This window comes from Siniperca chuatsi, linkage group LG3 (genome assembly GCF_020085105.1).
Source record: "Siniperca chuatsi isolate FFG_IHB_CAS linkage group LG3, ASM2008510v1, whole genome shotgun sequence".
Lineage (NCBI taxonomy): Eukaryota > Metazoa > Chordata > Actinopteri > Centrarchiformes > Sinipercidae > Siniperca > Siniperca chuatsi.
Window position 1 is genome coordinate 18,956,377 of NC_058044.1, and position 24,402 is coordinate 18,980,778.

The 24,402-nt window shown below is 41.1% G+C and overlaps 1 protein-coding gene across 6 annotated transcripts in view; it reads right to left on the minus strand.

Moving 5' to 3' along the window:
- Window positions 1-20,314: 20,314 nt before the first annotated feature.
- sept9b (septin 9b) overlaps window positions 20,315-24,402 on the minus strand; it is a 75,564-nt gene continuing 71,476 nt past the window's right edge. For all 6 annotated transcript variants that reach the window (XM_044189041.1, XM_044189040.1, XM_044189039.1 and 3 more), the window contains 2 exons: window positions 23,287-23,338; window positions 20,315-22,585 (listed from right to left, as the gene is read on the minus strand). In XM_044189041.1, the coding sequence (XP_044044976.1) occupies window positions 22,369-22,585; window positions 23,287-23,338 (269 nt within the window). In that variant the 3' untranslated portion in view covers window positions 20,315-22,368. The remainder of the gene's footprint in view (window positions 22,586-23,286; window positions 23,339-24,402) is intronic.

Consider the following 24,402-nt stretch of genomic DNA (forward strand, 5'->3'; position numbering starts at 1 on the left):
GTGAATCGCTATCATTACTATCAAGGTAAGGTAATGAACAGTTATTAGTATGTGTGTGGAAATTTGAGGGGAAAGCATAGCACAGATTGCTCTATGTGAAGAAACAAGTCAGTGAAAACAAACTTTGGACAAAGAAAATACACTGCAAATGTACAGGATGCACACACACACAAACTCATCTCAAAATATGAAAAAAAGTGTCATGGGCCATCTTTGAGCATCTATCACAGTAATTGGCTACATAACAGCAGCTGCCCAGTCTGAAACTCAGTCTACAGCAGTCAGTTTTGCTTAAGGAGAAAGAAAGAAAGAAAGAAAGAAAGAAAGAAAGAAAGAAAGAAAGAAAGAAAGAAAGAAAGAAAGAAAGAAAGAAAGAAAGAAAGAAAGAAAGAAAGAAAGAAAGAAAGAAAGAAAGAAAGAAAGAAAGAAAGAAAGAGGGAGGGAGGGAGAGAGGGAGAGAGGGAGAGAGAGTGATTAGACATCCTTCATAGGTTTTAAATCTCCATTAATCATTGCCCCTCTATTCACATCCCAGACTCTGACACAGATAAGAGCTCAGCATAAAAGAGGAACTGGGAAAGACAGACATAGGGAGAAAAAGAGCAAAGGAAAAGGGGGAGATCACAGACTTGTTAAAAATAATAAGCTGCTACAGAGCCACGTGGAGAGGCCGTGGTGAGATGGGAATTGCTGATTAAATTAGAGGCTCATTAATCAGCTCTTGACCATGACTCCCCCATTTCTCTTGTTCAGCTCACGCCACTGACTTCCCCCATTTTTTTCTCTCACTATTATACCTCCCTCTTGCCAAGAGAGGGATCTCCTACTGAAGGGTCAGGGTTAAGAGTCAGCAGGAGAGAGGGGATAAGAGGGGGGAAAGACCTGGCAACCCGCTCCCATGATTAGCCTGGAAAAATAGCAATCTGGCCTCTCGCCTCCTTGACTGCCCCCTGGTGAAAGTGAGTACAGCCAGGGCCGCCAGTTTGGCAACACCAAAAGTCCACTACATCACACACACACACACACACACACACACACACACACACACACAGTCACTCTCTCTTTCTCACTTTTTCATCCAAACAAAGCTTTGTTGGCGCCCTGCTAAATTTCTGTTGTGATTTGGCTGCAAATCTGGCAGCAGCTTTGGTTATCTGTTTGGCTGACTTTGTGGAAGAGGAGTTAATGAGCGATAGCTGTAGGCATGAGCAGGCAACACTCTGATGATGAAGTGGTTTTGAGAGCTGAGAGCATGTTTCATAATGGTGGTGATTATGCTGAGGTCATTAGAACCTACGCATTACATCATGGCTGCCATCAAGGGGAATCCCCCCTGGTTTGCCTTAATGGAGAAAAATGTGTTTTCCCCTCATTACAAAACCTATCAATTAGTCAGTCAGCTAATCAGTCAATCAGTAAATCCATCAGTTGGTCTAGTAGGAGAACGATCCCTGCTCCCCTCAATATGGAACATGCATTATGGATGCTGTGTGTCCTCTGATGCTCTCAGTGGTGAAAAACATTATGTTCTCATTATGACTCAGTCAATTAGTCAGTCAGATAATCAATCACAGAGCCAATCCATCAATCAGTATTTGGGTGTTTACAGTATGAAAGGCATTATACAGTAAGCAGTAACTGACATTTTATATCATTCCTGGTTTTTCTCATGAACTCATGTGTTTTATAATGATCCTATCCCTATGTCTAGAACATTCCTAAAACAGTGGTGAAAGCAGTATTTATATCTTCTAAGTAAAGTAGTAATGCAACAATGTAAAAATGCTTCTCCATTATAAGTAGAGGGTCATGAAGTCATAAATGATCTGGTGCTTACCATTGAGCTTTATGGAAATTTTATTGTATTATTGTTTCTGTTTTGTGCTGTATTGTATACATTTTCTTGTTGAGTTTTCTGTATTAAAGGCTGAGGCTATAAATGTGGTTATGTAGCATTGGCCCATGCTATATACTTTAAACACATTAAATACATAAATAAATAAAATAAGTATCATCAACAAAATATGATGATAGTATGTTAAGTAAAAATACCCATTATTCTGGCAGAATGGGCTGTATCAGTGATGTGTAAGCTGCATTTCAATGTTGCAGTTCAGGGTTGAGCTAATTTCAGTTACTTTAATGTAATGTAACAATATCAGCATTGCCACTAATGTCAAGAACAGCTCAGAAACTGAAAAGAATAGATAGCAACATAGATATCACTGCCAAATATAAATCTCCTCTCCATTATTGTCAGGTGGATGAGTGGTACAAAGGATGTAGCCATCCAAAAACACAAGTCGACCTATGCTTTCTGCACCTCGCCCTGTGAGGTCCCCCTCAGGTTTACCAGATAAATTGAACAGGAGTCCTTGACATATCTGACAGCATCCTTTTCACTCCTCGGCTGCCCTATCCCTCGCTCACCCCGCTGTCCCCTGCTCGCTCCATCCGCCACAGAGCGGGGGAGTAATAGGATCCGTTGGCTACCTGACCCCCACATATGAAAAGGGCCGACACACAAAGCAAGGCAGGAGCGGCCACTTAAAAAGGAAACGGAATGAAGGTGGAGGACTAGAATAGGAAGGAGGGTGAGCGAGAGAAAAGCAAAAGAGGGTGATGAGGAGAGCATAGGAAAAAAAAGTGCCCAGCCATGTGTGAAAGACATAATTGAAAATGTCAAAAGATGTAAGGAATGACAGCAATGAACTGGCTGAGCATGGCAGTGCAGTCTGTCAGTGAGCTACTACCTCCATCCTGAAGCGCTTCTGCCTCTCTCTCCTCTCCTACATATATTCTCTGTGTGGCACATGCACACACAGACACCCACACACACACGTATAAGCATACACTTAATACACAATAATTTGCAATATTCTCTTTTACTCATTTAATTTCATCCATCTGCTTTTTGTCTCTGTGTGACTTAACCTCTCTCTGGCAGGTTTCCCAGCAGAGCATGTGGGCGTGCAGCTGCACACGTGTAGCTAAAGACTCTAATGTATGCATGTGAACATATGCATATAGATGGATTTGAAAAAGGAAATGTGATGCCAGATCAGCACTTGACCCTAATGTCAGCTTTACTGCTTATCTTCACTTCCGCCCTTTATTCTCTTCTTCACGATTACCCCCCCTTCTTTTCCACCTCTGAAGATGAAGACGAGATTCGTAGCCCACATTGGCCATAGATGATGAGTTGAATGCATGACTTGTAAGTCAGAAAATCTACCCACTGTCAGGTGTGTTTTATCTTAAAATAGTGCAGGATGGGGGGTCTTTGTAGGTTTTAGATAAAGCTCAGTGAAAAATGCCACTTAAGCATCTTAGCATCATCATACAAATGGAAAATATATAAGAAGCAGATAGAAAAGTGAAAGCTTTCTTCATTAAAATACTTGATACATTTTGGTATGTTAGTCACAATTATAATATTTCTGTTGTGGCACAGAGAGGAAAATATGACCATAATAATTACCAAGAAAATTGGATGTGGAATATCAATTATCAGTCAAATGATCCGATATGCTCATTAAAAGTGTTTCCTTATTGTGCGGATAAAAAACATAATTCAGGTGCCAATGTATTCACTGTTGGAAATGACCAGTATATAAATGTAATTTCTAGGAGACAGGGTTGGTAGATTCCAGTTTTGTTCTGACTTTAGTTAGTCAATGAATAAATGCAAGATGAATGAATGGTTTTAAGTTAAATGCGTTATGTTATGGATGTAACAATGGTACTATAAGTGGTTGAAAGTCTATCCAATCAGATTTCGCTTTCGAATTTATATCCCTGGCAGGGTAAAACTGGCAGTAAATTAATCTCTTCAGGTATTACAACTTCAGTTTGAGGAGTCACAAAGAGGTGCGACCAGCTGATGGGGAATATGTATTTTCTTAAGGCATCAAGTCAAAATAAGTCCAGAATTATTACTTCCCATTAATGTCTGCGCAGATTCTGTCTTGAAGGAGCTAATTTTCCTTGGAAGAGAAAACGTTTTCAAAGCGTCATTAATTAAGGAAAAAGAGGGGGCCGTATGGCCGTATGGAGATGTGAGGATGTAATTTGCATAGCTTGATGACATGGGTGGAAATCACTATGATACATATAGGATTTCTGCACATTCATGAATATTCATTTATTCAGTACGCCACCAACACAGCACATCAAAAATAGATGTGCAGGGTGGAAAATGATCCTATCAGAAAATCCACGGGTGACATAGCATTCAGCTGCAGTCCTCCACCATGGAGAACGTGCTCAGTGATTTTAAGTTCATTGAGTTCAGAGTCTTGGTGTAAGCCAGTTTACACAGCCATTTGATAACAGAGCACAACAGAAATGTCATGTAAGTCTTGTGTGAAAGATACCAGGACCCCCTGCAGTAAAAACATGAAATCCTGAAAGACTCACTGCAGACCAACATACTGTAACTCTCAGTCAGTAAAAAGGCAATTCTCATTGTGGCTCTGAAACAGTAACAGACTATATCCTGCAGTGATGTCAAAGGTGAACAAGGTAGCTCATCCTTAACTAATAGGTGTTTCTTTTGTTGCCTGTGGGGATCAGTTTTTACTTATAATGTAATGCTGCCCTCCCAAAAGAGAGGGAATGAGAAGGAGAAAGGAGGAGGCGGGAGGGAGAGGAGGGTAGGGTATGGAGACAAAAATGGCTGCAGGGTCTGGGGAGTTTATTTAAGACCCAAATTAAACATCCAGCGCAAAGGCGCCAACAAAAATTAAACCATTAATGACAAATGATTACCCCCATATTAGCACCACACTAAATATACAAAGAGAGAGGGTGGCTTGGGAGACCTTGTGGCATGTGTGTATGTGTGTGTGTCTATCGGGGAAATAATGTGGTCTAATCAGCTTTATTGCTCATATGCCTCACATTAACCTGAAACAAGAAGAATATGTACTAGTGATAAACTTTTAAAGTGATAAGCCTTTTGTGTTGGTGCTCAAATGAACATCACTTACTGTAGGAGTATTTACTGAAAAAAAGAGAAATAGAAATTCCCTCTCGAAATAGGGAAATTGAGCAAAATCATACATTATGTGTGAATGTTTAAAACATAGACTGCATTGTAGTTTACATTCTTATTTTTTCTTTGGTCATGCTTACAGTGTCCCTCAGGTATAAAGTAGAATGTACTGCGGAGAGTTGTATGTGTGTGCATGTCTCTGCACATACTGTATGTTTGTAAGAATGTGTGCTTGGGTAAGCATATGTGCTGGCATGCCTGCCTCTGAGCACAGCTGTGTTGAGTTCAGCTGCATCCAAACAACCTGTGAGTGCCTCAACACACAACACAGTGGGAAGTGAGCTGGCCAGCCAGCAAGAAAGAGTGCCGACACAGCAAAGAATGCTGTGACCAGGGACAGCCGGTAATGGGATAAGTGGCGGGTTGCAAATGTGTCAACTGGAGTGTGAACGCCATGTTAGGTATGCAAATGAAGAAGAGAAACTATTGGCTTGGCATGCATGGCCCATCTATTCCACAGCAGCCTGCCACAAAGACTTGTCAGAGATGGCCTGTGGTGGTTGTAGAAATTCAAATGATAGTTTATAGGTTACTGATTGCAACCTAAGGAAATTAATTCAATATATCTCTCACTGTAAGCTAAGTGATGACAAAAATGTCCTGCTTTCTGAATGCAAGCTCTACTGTTGCTCCAACCCCAGGCTGAAGTTCTCAGAAAATTTTGCAGCATTAATGCCGATAACATGCAAGACACTGGCTACAGCTGTGCAACACACATAATTACAGCATTAGGTCCAAATGCATGGTTATAATGAACAATACTGGCCTGTTTACACCACAAAGCTGAATAGCAGGGCAAATGACTACACCATGAGCAACTTCCACATTGAAACACTTACAGGACACAATATCCAGGTCATGATCCCAGAGAGTGACTGCAGTCCACACCTGGCATCTAAATGCATATCAGTTAACTTGCATCCTTGCACACATTTGATTTTATCTACTGTATGTGAGAGTGCAGCTTCTGATAAACATAAAAATGTGTTTATGGGCTTCAATCTTGCCAACTTTATTTAGAATAGACAGATCAACTAAATCCAGCAATATTTGACAGTTTGTCATGGTATATGCATTATACTATATATGTTGATATACAATATGTGTCAGACTACCTCTAAATGAGGCTTGAGTAACCAAATCAGTGCATCCCCTGTGTGTTTCGGGTGTATTCACACCTGTATTTACAGCTGTCTACTTGAACAGCTGTCTCAGAACACCTAGGATGGACTCCACCTTAGATGATGATAAGTCAGAGGTTGTTAACATTACCTACTGTATCACAAGCTGAGAACATATTATTCTCACATAACTGTTCACAATGTTCCACCTGTCAGTGCAGCCCCTTTGGCACTGGAGTTTGCAAACATGGTCAGGGCACACTCTAGCACAGCAATGATTCACTCAAGATGCTTGAGGCGAACACATTTCCAAAATCCGAATGTCAAGTCTTGAATGAAAAATCAAAACAGTTTCATGAATGTAGTCATGTACCATCTCTCCCCTTGAGCACCCTTCAGCTTTTTGCAGTAGAGAAAAACTGTCATAGCAAAGACTGAAACATGTGTAACTTCTATCCCTGGTCTTCCCTGATAATAAGACTGAATCATCATCTTATTATCACTTAAAAATCAGAGAAATGGGGAGCTATTCAGATGTCAGGAACTAGGTTATCCATAGACCTACCCAGCACAGCCAATCCTGGCACAGTGCTACATGTTAGCATATCAGAATGCCTTTTCCCAAGTGACATTGCTGTTGTTGTGTGAAGCTGCTGGTTGGTATCACAGAACAGATTAGTCAGTTGTTGGGCCAGTTCAAACACAAACACACACACACAAACCCTCCCTCTGCACTCCACCACCACTCCCCACTCCTCATCCTCTTCCAGCACCCTTATTTATCTTTTTGATTTGGCACCCTCACAGCCACAGTTTGTTTTTTCCTCTTTGTACATAAACAAATGAGAAAAGGCCAGTGGCTGTGTTAAGTGTGCACAGGAGGGGCACCATTTATGGTGAATGCAAAGGCAGAAACAAAAGCAAAAGAAAGTGAAAATGACTTTACAGCAGCGTGCAAATGACACAGCGGCATGCCTCGAGCTCCTTTGAAGAAAAGTCAGGAACCCTTAAGGTTCAGAGAGGAGAAAAACCTGATTTCTGTTCCTCTGCATTTTTCTTTGTCCTTCCAGTCCTCCCTCCTCCTCCCCCCTCTACCCCCACCTCTTTTTCTAATTTTCCTGAGGACGGAGGTGCCTGCCTGCCTGGCACATGACATTGATTTCCATCAGCGCTTAGAAATAACCTCGGAGCTGTTGCCAGGGCAACCCGCATCTACCTTTTTGCATTTTTGCATATTGCCGCTGAGTTTTTTTTTTTCAGTCTTTCTTTTTTCATCGTGTTGGCCGCGGCTCACAGAGCGACGGGATGACAAATGCTCTCAGGTAGAGAGGCGATGGCAGGGGATGGAGAGGAGGGGAGGGAAGGAGGGGGGTGATGGAGGAGGAGGAGAGAGCAGCGGGTGGGTTGGGCGGGTGGTGGTTAGAGGAGGAGGAGATGGGGGGGGGGTGCACAGAGAGATGGATTGCTATGCCAGACAGGAGCAGGCAGGCAGGGCCCTGGCACGTAGCATGTGTGTGTATATGTGTGTGTTATAGGGGGAGGGTTATTGATGTCTCCCCCGTTGGGGGCACCGATGGACTACGGACTCCTAATTAACTACATAAGGACAGCCACCGAGATTGAGGGAAGGAGAAAGAGGAAAGATGCTTAGAGAGATAAAAACAGATAGAAAGAGTAGACAAGAGAGAGAAGAGAGAGGACAAACCAAACCCAATTGCATTTAGTGAGTCACAAGCACAGCAAGATGCTTCCCTCCTTCTAACATGAACTATCATCCACACACTCATCTGTCTGTGCTGCAGGCCAATGCCAGCACTGCCACTCACAATGTAAGCCTGCGGGAGACATCAGGTTCCCTCACTGACAGCGACAGCATGTGTGTGTGTGTGTTTGTGTGCAGGTGTAGTGGTGTGTGTGTGTGTGTCACAAGTTGTCTTCTTGCTTTGGTCATTTACAGTTCAGTGGTGTAGAGAGGGAGGCATCCTTGTTATTGTGTGGGTCTCTGCAAATTTGTATGTGCACAGGAGCATGGTGCGTGTGAATGGGTGCATGGGGGTGGCTATCGAATCACTGGAGTGTGTCATGAGAAATGTTGATGCACAGAGAGAGAAAAAGAGAGAGGCAGCGAGAGAGGCCAGGCTAACTACGACATTCCCTTACCGACATTTGCCTCATGATTTCTCTTTCCCTGCCCTGTATCAACACCCCAGTCAAAGTGCAGCCAGGGAGAAAATTAATTTCTTATTACCTGATTATATTAGTAGGTTTCGCTTGGAGTGTCAGTTAAATATTCCACATCAGCATTTCATCAAGAAAGGTATAGCATGGTATAGAGGAGTGTATTGTAAAGCAGGGTTATGGGTTGAGCAGGGCAGGCCAGCTGTGTGAGCCTGAATTGGGGGGCTGTAATCGTCTGAGACGTGCCTCCCCATCCTGAGGAATAAAGACTGGCGCTGGCAATATGCTGGCAGAAAGCAATTTGCTCGAGTGCTATTCCCTCTCCGGTGTCCACAGGACACACACACACACACACACACACCAAAGCAGTGCAATGCATGGCCATTCGATTCACAGTCTCAGGAGTTTCACTTGGTTAAAGCTCTCACCTGCATACACATTTTCTGTCTCTCTCTCCTACTCACACATATACACAAACAAGGGCTTTTTTTTTCAAATAAACTCAAGCTGACTGTATTCATCCAGCCAGCCCTCAGATTTGCCTTTCATTCCCCCTCTGCTCCAACACACAGAGGATTTAAGACGTGACCGATGACTGAGCGCACCATGCAAAACCACCTCCCCGCATCTCACAAACACACAAACTGATGGTGGAATTTAGAGGCCATCAGATGAAGAAAATGAAAAATGATATTCTGAGCACTGCAGGGGCAGCAACCAAGGGAACATACACTGATAAAAAAAGAAAGATAGCCAGACATTCCTGGTGTAAATCAATCTCACGTTATATATCCCTAGCTCAAAATGTCCTGATAAGTCTTGGAGGGGGTACGGTAAACAAAATTGATCATTACAAAATTCATGAGGTCCAGAAATCCTAACTCGGGTCTCTTTCCTCCTGGAGGGCAATGTTATTATTTTTTTTCTCCATCCCTCGCAACAAATCTACACACTCAGTGGCTAAGACTCGAGAAAAGGGCAAATTTGCATACCTTCCATAAGGAAGAAAATCTGATCATATAAATGTAAATAAGGTGAGCTTAACTTATATTTTCCTTGGGAAAACAGTGAATGGATAACATGAGTGAGCAGTGGGCTGAGGACCAGAGGTGGATGGAGTGGAGAGGGCTCCAAGGGGCTTGTGGATCAGTATATGCATTAATGTCAGGGACTGACAGTGGGAAATTAGCTTTTTTGCTCATGCTGGCACAGGCTTGAAATGTTACTGCTGTGTACAAACAGCAGGAGGCAGTGGTGCAGCATCAGCAGAAACAGAGACAAACACATGCTTTTTTTGCACACTACCTGTACCTATCTACTGCCCACCTATATTTCATGATTATTTGTTTTACAGTTTTTCTCAGTTGCTTAAGCACATTTTCTGATACACTGTTGCAAAGTGCAATCACTACATGCGCTTATACTGTGCAGCAAAAAAAACAATTTTTGCTGCAAAAGGCTGTTACTTACTCAAAACATTTAACCCATCTCTCAAAATTAAATAAATTCATCTGTGCATCACACCCACCAAAATGAAATTGCTTAAGTAAACACAGTCAAATGTCTACAGAACTGTGTCAGTAATGACTGAAGGAACTAAAACTGTATTTCTTGATGCAATTTCTCATTGAGACTTACAACCCAATAATATAGTCAAATATCCTCTACAGCTGACTGAAGTGTTCACCTTTCTGGTATGACCCCTATTCACAATACCGTATATGTCACAGTAAGGTAAAACAGAAATTACAAAAATAAAAGTTAGGAAAACCAATATCTCAATACAGCAAATTAAATATAAATTATGAATAAAAAACAAAATGTACATGGCTTAACACACATCAGTGTTAAACACATCAGTGGTCATTCAAACACTCCTCCTTATCTGGTCACAGCATTTCATCTGATATTTGACTTAACAATACACAAAAAAATATTTTATGGCACAAATGTCCCCATACATGTCTCTACGGTGATGTCTTCACAGGCAGCATGTTGTTTCTGTCCTCCCTCTGCCTATTCCTTTGTGTCCACCTAGTCCTCTGTCCAAACACATCACATATACAGTTTACCTTCACATCTTCCCCTCTGTGTGAGAGGGTGTTGTTCCTCGCTGATGTCTGACTGGTACTGGACAGCACCAGCAAGCTGGAGCATCTGAGGCTCCAACAAAAAACTTAGTTTCACCCCGTATGTGTAATTGTGTAAAAGGTAATGGCACCTGTAAATTACATTTGACAACATAAGTTGCACACAATTTTAAGGGTAAACATGTTACTGATTGAAGTTAAAGATTCAAATGTTATCAATTCTTTTTATGTCACTAACAGGTTACTGGAACTTATAAAAGAAATACACTTGAAAGGTTATGAAAAGTACTTATGAGAGTAATACGGTAATGTGATCAGGGAGACAGGTAGGAGGGTACTCGGTGTGTCATCTGGAAAGAGGAAAGCGGACAAGGAGACTTGGTGGTGGAACGAGGAAGTGCAGGAGTGTATACAGAGAAAGAGGTTAGCTAAGAAGAAGTGGGACACTGAGAGGACTGAAGAGAGAAGACAGGAGTACAGGGAGATAAACGTAAGGTGAAGGTAGAGGTGGCAAAGGCCAAACAAAGAGCATATGAGGACTTGTATGCTAGGTTGGACACTAAAGAGGGAGAGGTGGATTTGTACAGGTTGGCCAGACAAAGAGATAGAGATGGGAAGGATGTGCAGCAGGTTAGGGTGATTAAAGATAAGGATGGAAATGTATTGACAGGTGCCAGGAGTGTGATGGGAAGATGGAAGGAGTACTTTGAAGAGTTGATGAATGAGGAAAATGAAAGGGAACGAAGAGTAGAAGAGGTGACTGGTGTGGAGCAGGAAGTATCAAAGATTAGCAAGAGTGAAGTGAGGAGGACGTTGAAGAGGATGAAGAGTGGAAAGGCAGTTGGCCCTGATGACATACCTGTGGAGGTGTGGACGTGTCTAGGAGAGGTGGCAGTAGAGTTTCTGACTAGTTTGTTTAACAAGATCTTGGAGAGTGCCCGGGGAATGGAGGAGAAGTGTACTGGTGCCAATTTTTAAGAACAAGGGAGATGGGCAGAGCTGTGGCAACTACAGAGGAATAAATCTGATGAGCCATACAATGAAGTTGTGGGAAAGAGTAGTGGAAGCTAGGCTAAGGGCAGGGGTGAGCATTTGTGAGCAGCAATATGGTTTCATGCCTAGAAAGAGTACAACAGATGCAGTATTTGCTTTGAGGATGCTGTACAGAGTACAGAGAAGGTCATAGGGAGTTGCATTGTGTCTTCGTAGATTTAGAGAAAGCGTATGACAGGGTGCCGAGAGAGGAGGATTGTATGAGGAAGTCTGGAGTGGCAGAGAAGTATGTTAGAGTGGTGCAGGACATGTATGAGAGCTGTAAGACCGTGGTGAGGTGTGCTGTAGGTGTGACAGAGGAGTTCAAGGTGGAGGTGGGTTTGCATCAAGGATCGGCTCTGAGCCCCTTCTTGTTTGCTCTGGTGATGGACAGGCTGACAGATGAGGTTAGACAGGAATCTCCATGGACTATGTTTGCGGATGACATTGTGATTTGTAGTGAGAGCAGGGAGCAGGTGGAGGAAAATCTAGAGAGATGGAGGTCTGCTCTGGAAAACAGAGGAATGAAGCTTAGCCGCAGTAAGACAGAATACGTGTGTCAATGAGAGGGACCCAGGTGGAACGGTGAGGTTACAGGGAGCAGAGGTGAAGAAGGTGCAGGACTTTAAGTACTTAGGGTCAACGGTTCAGAGCAATGGAGACTGTGGAAAAGAGGTGAAGAGGCGAGTGCAAGCAGGTTGGAACGGGTGGAGAAAAGTGTCAGGTGTGTTGTGTGATAAAAGAGTATCAGCAAGAATGAAAGGAAAGGTGTTCAAGACGGTGGTGAGAACAGCGATGTTGTACAGCTTAGAGACAGTGGCACTGAAGAAAAGACAAGAGGCAGAGCTGGAGCTAGCAGAGCTTAAGATGTTGAGGTTCTCTTTGGGAGTGACGAGGACGGACAGGATCAGGAATGAGTACATCAGAGGGACAGCTCGTGTTAGATGTTTCGGAGATAAAGTCAGAGAGGCCAGATTGAGGTGGTTTGGACATGTTCAAAGGAGAGACTGTGAATATATTGGTAGAAGGATGCTGAGGTTGGAGCTGCCAGGCAGGAGGTCTAGAGGAAGACCAAAGAGGAGATTTATGGATGTAGTGAGAGAGGACATGAAGTTAATTGGTGTGAGTGAAGAGGATGCAGAGGACAGGGTTAGATGGAGGCACATGATTCGCTGTGGCGACCCCTGAGGGAACAGCCGAAAGGAAAAGAAGAAAGGAGACGGTTCAATAGAAAAGCAGCATAAACCATTTTAACCACCAACACTAACACAATGCATCTGGGTCTGTTGAATATATTTGTACTTAAACATTTGATTTTTATGTGAAACTATCAGGAAAAGCATATCCTGCTGTGAGAAAATGAGCTGTGGATTCAAGAATTGCACGCAATGTTTGGAAAATCATGATTTTCATTTGTGGATTGTGCCAAAGCAACAGAGAAAAACTAGATTGTGGTCTGATGTTTTGTTATTGTTCTCTAGAAACTCATAATACAAACATATAGCTAACTCTGCACTTTCTGCAGGGACCAGGCCTACTTTAGAAGTATATGAATGTATGTCTTTGTTGAGTTAAACATGAGCGTTTGACTGCTTTACTTTAGCTAATATACTGTATTTGGCTGCGAGGCACACAGGCTTCCAGACTGAATGTAATTGTGACGGATAAAAAGTTCATGGCTGAAAAGATACAAGACAAGCATTCTATTAGCCCGCTCCGGGACATGTTGCTCTACCTACAGAGAAAATGAAAGGACAATCTCTCTGGCTATATACGCACTGCAGGCTCAAATCTGATTATTTTACCCACCTATTGTGACTCAGAATTTGATCTTTTCATTTCTGTCCAAACAAACACTGAATCTGATTTTCCCCTTGTATTGACATACAATACATCAGATATATACCACAAACCGTAAGAGAAACAGAAGAGAAAAAAAATCAGGTTTGACAGTGCCGTTTGATTCTTCCTCAGAGCAGTACAACCCACCGAGGAACAAAATGTGATTCACATTATCATGACCTCGAAGGGGGTTTCATTGCAGTGTGACTGTGAGGATGCCAACTCGGTCAATGGTGCATGAAACTGCCTCCTTTTAATGGCATGGCATTCAATCAGTTCCTCTTGGGTATATGTCCTTGGCTTTGCAGTGGGGGCCACCCATTACAGCACTCCCTGCACCTGCCCACATCTTACTACCCAATCCCTTTTAATGCTTTTCCCCCCTTGCTTCCATCCCTGCATAAATACAATCAGCCCTGTCAAGAAAGGCAGAACCACTTGCTCTCTTCCTCTATTGTTTCTGATTGATTATGCAGAACAACCATCACTCCATCCTCCCATCCTTCCCCATGTCTTTGAATTCCACTGGAGTTGGCTTGATGGCTTCCTATTCCCACCCTCTGACCTCATAGCATGCCCTCCCACCTATACATCACCCTCATCCACCTCGGGTGGCGCAACTGTCGCCTACAACCAGTAAAAAAAAAAAAAAAAGGAAGACAAGGTGGGAAAAAGATAACCTATTGCCCTTTGCAAATTCATACAAAAAAAAAACAACATTCATTCATGCAAGTGTAAATGATAAAACTGTACCATTGCTCAGCCAGGCCTCAAACACTGAAATGCCAGAACACAACTGGCCTTGGTGAAAACTTTAAGAGAAACAACTTATTTCACTGAAAATGTGTTCGGAAAGCGATGTTTTTCTTTCACCCACAAGGAAACAGCCTGTCTGCCATAGAGTAAAAGATGGCCACATGAGAAACCATTTCTCAGTTTATTACTCAGAAACAGGGGTTGCTGTTTTTTCTCAGCAGCCTGGCATGTGGTGGGTAGCAATACAACGGCCTTGGCATGCCATGTCTATATTTCATTGTCAATTGCTCCTGTTATCATGCAATGCACATTCACTCGCACTCTGCATCAGTGTGAACTTTAACTGATGTGCTAGTCAGTCAGCCCCATTAAACCCCAAAGCAGTCCCTGGGTAGCCCTTTTGTCTTTGCTATTTGTTCCCCTTAGCAGCACTAAACAGCAGCTCCCACAACATTTACTCCAACTAAACAACCTTCGCATCCCTGGAGAGGTGTGCCTTCTCCTCTTCCACCTCCACTGGTGATTTCAATCAAAACAAGGCCAATTTGCATTCGGACAGGAAGGGGAGGTGGACACTCCTCCCCCCACCCTGGCCGTGCAAGAGCTGGCTGCGATCCAGGCAGACGAGCGTCCTGATGTCGGAGTGGCAGGAATGAGATGGAAAGGAGGTGGAGGAGGAGGAACAGGAGATGCGGGAGGTGTGGATGGGGGCAAGGGGAGTGAACGGTGGAGTAGGAGGGGCGGGAACATGGCTTGAAACAAGCAAAATCCAAATTAAGCAAACGAACAGATGGATGTTGCACATTAGCATACATGAACAACAAACAGGGGCGCCATGCTTCGTGTCCAGGAGAGTGTTGAGAGTTGGCAGGGCTCAAGGGTAAATCGGGCAGAGGATTAGAGAATACTAGTGGTCTACGTGTGTCTGTGTGTACACATATTTGTATTTGTGTAAATATGTTGGTGATTTTAAAAGGTGCTGATTATCCCGGAGAGAATAGGATGACACAAAATACAATCGTCAGCATGCACAGCTTTAATAAATGCAGAGCCATTAATGAACAGCGATTAATTACAAAGAAATTACCTTGCGTCGATTACTTTGGAGGCGCTGTGCAGCGAGGCAGGGGGTGTGTGAGCTGGGCAACGGGTAGCAATCTTTTGTTTTGGGTTGTTCTCGCGGCTGAGGACTGAGGAATGGGCAGATATAACAGAGTTCTCTCCTGTTCTACGTGTGCAAGTAGCTCTAAAGGAGACCGAGGCTGACGAAAGATTTGTGTGTGTGTGTGTGTGTGTCTGTGTGCGTGTGTGTTTGGGACTGAGAGAAGCAAGACAACTAGCCACTGGTGCCACACAAGCACAGACAGGCGTTGGCTCGCTCCATGATAGGCTTACCAGCCAAATGGTGAACTGACGGACTGGAAGTCTATCTGGTTGGCTTGATGCCTGTCTGGCTGGAAGAACTTTGCCTGGAAACGACAGATCCAGTGAAGGAACAAGGAAAGCTGTGTTTTTCAACACTATGGGGTTCTTTTTCTTCTCTTGCGCTTTCCTTTCTTAAAATCTGGCTGTGATCTTTCCTTTTGCATTTTGGCATAAATTTATGGATTAATGGATAGTACTGTAGCATGCATTTTTTATCTGATAAATAGCCATTACAGACTAAGACACTGTTGGAAAAGGTAGAATAGTGTGCTGGCTTTATTCCTACATGAATGCAACATGAATCACTGCCAGTAGACACTGGTAATGTGCCGCCGTGGAGCAATATGGTGGTGGGTGAAGTGCAGTGATATATTAGGCAATATGATCCAGCTGAGACACATAATGTACCTGCTGTTAGATTTGGCATCTATTTCTATATTTCGAAAGCAGCACTGTGGTGGAGGGAAGAGGTGATCCACCCTTTCCTTTCTCAAAATTAATCAGTAGTTTACAGAGTTACAGTTGAGCCATTTACATTTTTTTTTCATCCCATTGAAAGAGCTATAACCCCTGTGAATTATTATCAAGCCCCATTGGAAAAAAAAACACCCATACCATGCCAATCGCCAACTGCCCCACCAATGCTGTCAATCCAGCAGACACATCATCACAGAGCTCCAGGCCCAGCCAGCCACCTGCAGACAGACCGCTCACCATCTGAGAGAAAGTGATGAAACACATTTCATCATGCTGTCAAATTTAAAAGCTTGTCAGATCTACCTTGCTTGAGCTGATATAACCTAAAATGATGCCATGTAGCTGGGTGTTGTTGAACGGCTAATTAATTCAGACCTCCCATTGTTTCACAGTGTGCTATTACATTTTGCATGTAGTTGTATCTTCTAATACTGCAGAATACTGCAAAAAGTTTCCTCTGTTGTTGTGACTTCTGTCTACATAATTCTTTTTAGAAATGAAGGCTGAGTGCTGCAGGTGATGAGTCCAAACTCACACTGTTTCTGAACTGCTGAGCCGGCCAATGCAAGCTCAGGCATCCCATTAACTTCAGTTGTTCAGATGATTAGAAGTCATTCTGAATTGCCATCCAATGCATGCTGTGATAAGTTGCAGTTCCCAGGTGGGCTGAATGAATGGATGAATGGATGGATGATGGACTGACTGAACTGCTGACACCAGGTTTCAAGGAGCCCTCTGGGGAACAAACCATGGTTCTCACCTGATAATACTACTTTCCTGAAATCACGACAGTATAAATTTACTTTACTCACATAGAGGCCATTTTGGACATTAAATGGGACGTCTGGGATAGCAATTAGCAGCAGCCCAGCTACTATGTCCTTAGTTATGCATTTCATATGGACAGTTATCACTTCAAACATTCCCCATATAAAAGACCTCAAAGAATCATGTAAATGGAATGGTCTCATGAATCTGGAAAAAGATATGGGTTCACATAACAGCCTATATTTGCCGCCAATTGTTAGGTACCCTTTAGTTAGCTACTGAGTTGCTAAATAAGGAAGCTAGCTAGCCTATAGGTAGCTGGCTAGTAGCTAAATAAGGTAGCCAAAAACCATTTGGCTACCTTAATAGCATTTTGATTGCTATTTTTAAGATTGAGAGCAAATGGTTTAAAATGTCAATATGCATTTTAGCAACACATTTTTTACAGCCTATGCCAGACTCTCTCATCTCTCATCATGGATTGTGTGATGAAATTATTGCACACTAAAAATTCTAATAACCAAAACCCAAAGCTCTGACTGTTGTTAATTCACACACACCTTCATTTCATTAAGCCTCTATTTCTCTTGTGTCTGAAAGGTTTCTCATAATGGCAAAGTGACTTATTTATGAAACTACTAAAAAAACAAACTTTTAAAAGACCAGGGACTGCACCTGGGAGAAATGAAATAGGCTGAGTAGAATAGCCTACAGTATTGTACCTACTTTGTCCCCTAGATGCTCAAATGACAAGAAAAGCAAATGTGCAAGAGGGCGTGACAAAACTGACTTACTGGAAAAGTCTGCACTTGATTAAATCAACACATTTCAGCACTCAGCGACTTCATCACAGGTTTTTTACAGAACAAACAAAAGCACAGCTTATATAAACAGCACAACTGGCATTTTTCAATTATCCAATGAGGGCTGGACACATAGAAGGCTGACCTCTAAAGGATGCTGCACCTACAACAGAAACTTTTCAAAATAAAAGTTCTCATGACCTCAAAAGTTTGCTTCTGGGGGAATGGATGAGAATTGTAACATTAATATGTATTTAATAAAGAAGAGAATTGTAGTTAAAAAAATGTTTTGTAGATTTTTCTTTTTTAGTTTTAAACAGCTTTTATTACTCTAGTTTTAAATAACCTACTTTCCGTGTCTATACTATACTTTGTGTGGTTAGTTTTACATTGGAGGTGAAGCATCTGACCTTTTTCTCATTGGATAATTGATAACGCTCAGCCATCTGTGTTGTACACACTATACATTATACAGAGAGAGGGTTAGTGTTCCTATTATTTTGTCCTCCCCATTTATTTATTTTTAATGAGGACAGGCTAAATAACAGAAATGCCTCTCTGTATAATGCAATACAATTCAACAGCACCACAAATTACATCCTCCAAAATGATCATAATGTTGAATCAACACTGCTCTAAAACAGTTTCAGCGACATTATAAGCATCATGAAGGTGGAATTTATAACAGGACTGTTGTATAAGACTGCATTAGTTTTTAGCTATGTGTACCTAATAAACTGGCAACTGAATGTGCTGAAATGTATTGGCTGAATGCACTGAGATACAGACTCTTCCACTAAGTCAGTTAGCATTGCCAAGTTATCTTTCACATCTATAAACAAAATGAGAGCGCAGACGAGTTCATTGTATCTATAGCACCTATAGCACCACCAGGAATATTGTTAGTGCCTGTCAAAATTTAGACCACATTTCCCATAAGTCAAAAATGATCTTTGTGTCTTTGATCAAAGGTTTTCTATTTGTCTTTTCTAAGGAAGTTACACATGCTGGAAATAATTTTCCCCCACAGTTACTTCAGTTTTTCCACAATCTGCCATTTCAAGAAGAAGCTCTGAAAGCTCACTTTGGCTCTGACAGTCTCTGTCTGTGCCATAAGGTAATCCGTCTGGTTTCTGAACAAATCTGTCCTGGTGTCATACAGTGTAAAATGCTACGTAGACTTTGGCAGAAAATGGGAAATTCTTGGTTACAGTCACAATATTTACAGCTTACTAATAGCCTACATCATTCTTTAGGTTTAAATCTTTGTAGCACCTTTAACTGTCTAATTTGCTGCACTATTAAATTAATTTCCATTGTAAAACGTAATTGAATAAAATGAAAATATGCTGTACGAGTGAAAGTACAGATGTCAGTTCATATGCACCACCTAATTGGTCTAGTACCTGTGCCAGCCAGTGGAAGTGGTGCTGTCATAGCAGTGTCACAGTTGTTATTATCACTCACCTTCATGCTTCAGGATAGCTGCCTGGGAAAATATTTAGATGGAAGTGTCAACGTAAGGTGAGTGTTCAATAGATACTGATTTTTCGGGAACTTTCATTGTCTCTCACCTTCACATTTGTCATTTGTCACCCTGGTGGTGTCGTCCTCAGCACAGAGGAGTTTCAGACCAATGAATCCAACACAGAGACGGCAGGAAAAGCTACAGCAAGAGCTCCAATGTGTGAAAGGGTGACAATGACCTTCGACAAACAACACTGTTAACACATCACGATCAGCAGGGTAGTTGAGAAAGAGTGTGACAGGAGGTGTAAATGAGAAGCCTTATTAAACCAGTGCTGTGTGAGCATGGTGTGATGCCAATGCAAAGCTGCAAATTCACATTTCCTCTCAGTTGGGTTTGCATTGTGAATGTGGCATGCTGCATGTTTTTAAGTATATATGAATGCAAACTATTATGAACTGAGCTCAAGAAAAATGAGCTGCTCTGTTCCTGTAGTTAATGAGCAGGTTTCATTACATAACAAAAGTTATTGTTCTCTAATAAGTTCACAGCTGAGCATATTGTTGACACAGTTGGCCAAAGTCGTATATATAGTAGCTGCAATATTTTCCTCCACCTATTTCTCAATCAGCAATAAAAAAGAGAATTTCTATTTGGTTATTTATTGTTATATACATTGTTATTGTATTATTCCACAGCTATACACTCTGGCAGTTATTTTTCATTTTCATTTATTGAGGAAATATGTCCAAAATTTGTACTTTATTTTTCACACAATGGCATTTGTTAATGTTGTTTTATGTAAGTGAAAAGCAAGTAATATGGTTCTTTAATTTCAAAATGGCTAAAAGAGCTTTAAGAAGTCACACCTCTGATGTTCTAAATTTACTGCAGTGATCAACGTGTTTGGTGGCTTATTCCTTAATTAGAGGAATGATACTAATGTAAACAGTCAAAGTATATAAATATGTTTTAAATGATTAAATGTTGATAAAAAAAAGATTTGACTCCATCAACCAGATCTGAGGTGAAATCTAAAAGATTATGATAGCAATATATGAAAACAGGATACAGTGAAAATGTTCTGAACTAATTCAATAATATTGTCATTTTAACTGTAGTTAAAGATAAAATACTGACACATTTTCATGGGTTTAACACTGAGCAAATTGCTCTAATTAGTTTAACCTTGAGATTTAACAGCACAAAGAAACATTAGCTCTTAGTTGCCCCCCTTCACTGAGACTGAATTAATTATTAATTAATTGATTTCTACATTTCTGACAATTAAGACAAACTTTGAACAATAAAAATATTCATCTTTATTCTTTGAGATAGCATAGCAAAGACAAAACCTAATACCATAACAAATTACACAAGAACTATACAACAGTAAACCAAGTGTAACCCAATAACTTTCTCTGGATAAAAGACAATTGGTTTTTGAAATCATTATCTCTTCTGTATGCATCTATGTAAAATATCCTTGTTGTGACTTAAAGAGGCAGCAAATGCACTGCTGACTGTTTTTATTAGGAAATTATAAGAAAGTTTTAAATTTAGATGTAGCCAAAATAAAATATCCCTTGAGTTCCACTTTTTTTCTTTTTTCTTTTTTTTTTTTTTTTTTTACAAATTAACAAAAATTCTCAGTTGCATCATGTTATTTTATGGGTGATATTTAATGTTTTTTGGCATAGATTCTTCTCGCAATGGTAGTGAAACCCCCCCCTCCAACAAAATGCTTTAAGCTTGCAATGTGAATGTCAGCGTTCTAACCATTATCTATTGGCAGGATCAGTTTTAATTTCTTAATAATCAGTGTACAAATATAGACCACTTTTGCACTTTACTAGCAGGTAAAGTCCTTCGGTGCTAGTTATAGTGCAGCCTAGCCAACAGGGTACAACATACTGGATGAATGCAAAAAACAAACACTGTCTAAAGCTAAAAGTTATTCACTGTTAAAGACCTGCAACAAACCTCAGAAAGCCAAACAGCTGGAATGAAAGTTGAATTAAACTGATTACACTTAACATACACATAAATACCTATTCATAAATCAACTCTATATACTGTATGTGCTTCTCTTTAGAACAGAAAAAAAATGATTTATTTGGTTTACAGTCAGAAAAAAATGGCTGCATGGGACAACAGTTGCACAGATTCCTCCACAACCCCCATCTTATACAATAACATTAGAACATGAACAACAGCAATAAAAATACAATAATAAATGATCAATGTAAAATGCAAGGTATGACTGTATTACACAACATTGGCATTATATAGAAAGAGACGCGATGGTTCGGCAAAAAGGGGTTTTAAAAACATCACAACGGAAAAATGAGAAGAGGACACATTTCTCCGAAAGCTGCTCCACGGTGCTACTGCTTTCTTCTGTTTTTTTAATTTATTTTTTATTATTTTGCAGTGCGGAGGTGTCAATATCTTTACTTCCTCCATATAATAATATAAACCTAATCTAAATATCCCTACTTAACCCTAGTATCTTTACAAAACTATACACCACAACACAAAGCAGACCATGCCAGTGGCACTAGTTATTCCTAGTTTAGAACTAAGGTAGTATCATCTGATACGCTGTACTTCATTTTGAATTATGCCATTACTCCTCATCTGGACAGCCCTGCATGGCTAAATCTCTTGTTAACCCAAGATCCTGCACAGGTGTTCTGTACACAACTGGCTTTTTTTCTTATGGGCACTCTTATTTTCCATCACAGTATTGATTCTGATCAAAATCTTGTACATTGTTTCACTAATGATTTACTTACATCTTTCTTGCATGGCTACTGCACTCCACTTGAGTTCTGACAAGTCAGCGAATGCTCTAAAAATAAACCCAGCAGCCAAAGCTCAGTAATCAGACATGTATACATTTACTTTTGTTCATCCATGACCTGACAACTTTCATGGTTTATTGTAAACAATCCTGAATGTAGATTGCATTGGGCAGTCAGGTGGGTAAGGAAAAAAACAAAAAACAAGAGCAGTTCTGTACAGTATGTGGATCTGCAGGAAAGACATGATTTTGCTCAGAATTGTAATGATGGAAAAATTTAAGAAAACAGCCCATGGAAGGAAAATGTTTATGGGATTTACTCTGCACCGTGTGTCTTGTAACTTCCTGATAAATTAAAACTGTGGTTAAGTCATTTTTGGCAAAAAAAAGTCCTTCTAGGTAACAAAAACGGGCTTCAAAGCATGAGTGTGAGTTTCTGCGCATATGGGCTTGTTCATGTAAACAGAATACATGTGCGAGTGTATGTTTTGTGTCTGGCTGTGTCCTGATATCATAAATTGGCATTTTGCCTCCTCACAGGACTCTCTACATCTCGTGGGACAGGGCTTCGTGCTGAGCAGCTACTCCGTTGGCCTGCAGGGCAGCAGGCTGCTCCTCAGGCTGACCGTTGGCCTTTGGCTGAACATCAGGATGGTCAGATGGGTGTGAGCTGAAATGGCCGTTAGATTCATTTAAGCGGCGGACACGATATGTCTCATAATGGATGTTGCCTGTGATGTCCTTGATGTTTTGCATGTGTGTCCTGAAAGAAAGAAGATGGTATTACAACACCAATAAGTATTGCATATAGGTTAACAGCAAATGCCTACAACTGAAATAAGCGTTCTTGTGTCATTATATATGTTTTAGCCCAGTGGTTCCCAAAGTGGGTGCCATGGCACGGGCCAAAGGTGCAGCATTATTTGTTTTTACTGTAAATATGAACTACACTTGGCTAATTGGCCTATAGTTTTTTGTGAATTGGGGAATGCCTAATCTGCAAGGAAAAATTATCATACGCTGCACCAATGGTGCCAAGTAAGCTCTTCAAGCATCTAAGAGAGCTCAATAAAAACAGAATCAATACATAGTGTTGTGCTTGTGTGTGTGTTGTCATTGAAAAACTAAGATGTAAAAATGTTTCACTTTAAGAAAAAGAAACATATTCAACCCTTTAGCGCAATAATTATTTATTCATTGCCATTTTAGCATAACCATAGCAACATAACATGACATTTTTCTGAGAAAAGGCCTATATATTATTTCAGGTAATATTGATGTTAATTCAGAGATAAAATCAATATTATTTTTTTGGAAGTGAAGTGTCAGAGTCTCAGGACTGTTCCCAATTCACACCTCTACAAAATAAAGTAAGTGATTTCTACACTAGCAGGAGGCTCAATCCATAACAGGTCTTTTATACCAATTCCCATTTATCATAAAAAACATTAAACGGAAGCTCACCTGATGAGGAGGTCTCGCAGGTAAGCAAACTCACAGTGTGCAATATTCTCAACTGCAGAGAGAAAAAAAGAGGGAAAATTAGTACATAACTTGAGAGACAAAAATAATGCTGACTTCAGTTTTTATGCAGCAGTCAAGATAAATTAGGACTTCACATGCACAGGGGAAGATGCCCAACACATGAAACAGTTTGAAGTAATGAGATAACTAAATATGATCCATCAGAATGCCTTCTATTCCAGCTCACTTGCCGTTCCTTAAAAGCACCACAAAATGGCAGTGTTGCTCACAAGTCAACTCGAGGGCATCCTCTAACATGACATCTCTGGCAATTTTCTTAAGCCAAGATAAATTACTCAAAAGTGGAGGAGTGTGTTATCTCAGCTCTCCTGAGAAGAAGTGGAGAACTTTAAGTGAGACGTTTTAACAAACTCCCAGTGACAAGCGATTGGTGCCTCCAGTAGGGCTAACACGTGTTTGAATTATAGATTATGTCAAGAATATAAATTAAAGAAAGGAGGGTGCTATTTATGTAAAGCTTTGAAATCCAGGGGCAGGAAATTAAATTCTCTTTGAAAGGAGAAGAATGGAATAACTGCTGGATCTGTGAGCGCCGATTAGTGGCGTCGAGGGAACATGCTACTAATTTGTAACAAGCTGCACTTCTGGTATCTCCACTCTCTACTCGCGGGGAAGCAAGGAGAAGTCCCTATATACAGTACAGTATATATTGTATATCTAAATATATACTCTTTTTCTTCCCTCTGTCTCTAACTGTCCCCTCAACCCCTGAAAATAAACACTTTCTTCTCCACTTGTGATATATAGAAACTTGACTTCTGGCTTCTCCCCCTGAGGCCTAAATTATGATGTTGGTGCCTACAAGTCCAGCAGCCCAGCAGTTTCCTCTCTCCTCCTTTTCCTTGTTCCCTCTCTCCCACCGCTTGGCTTTACTAGAATGGAGCCATTGTTCTTTTAGCCGGACAAGACGGCATTTGTCCCACAGTCCATGTACTTCACCTCTCTCACCCTGCTGTGCTATGAAGTTAACTTCATAATGCTTGCAGAGAGAGTAATAGTCACCTTCAAATTCCTAACACTAAAAGGGCTCATGGT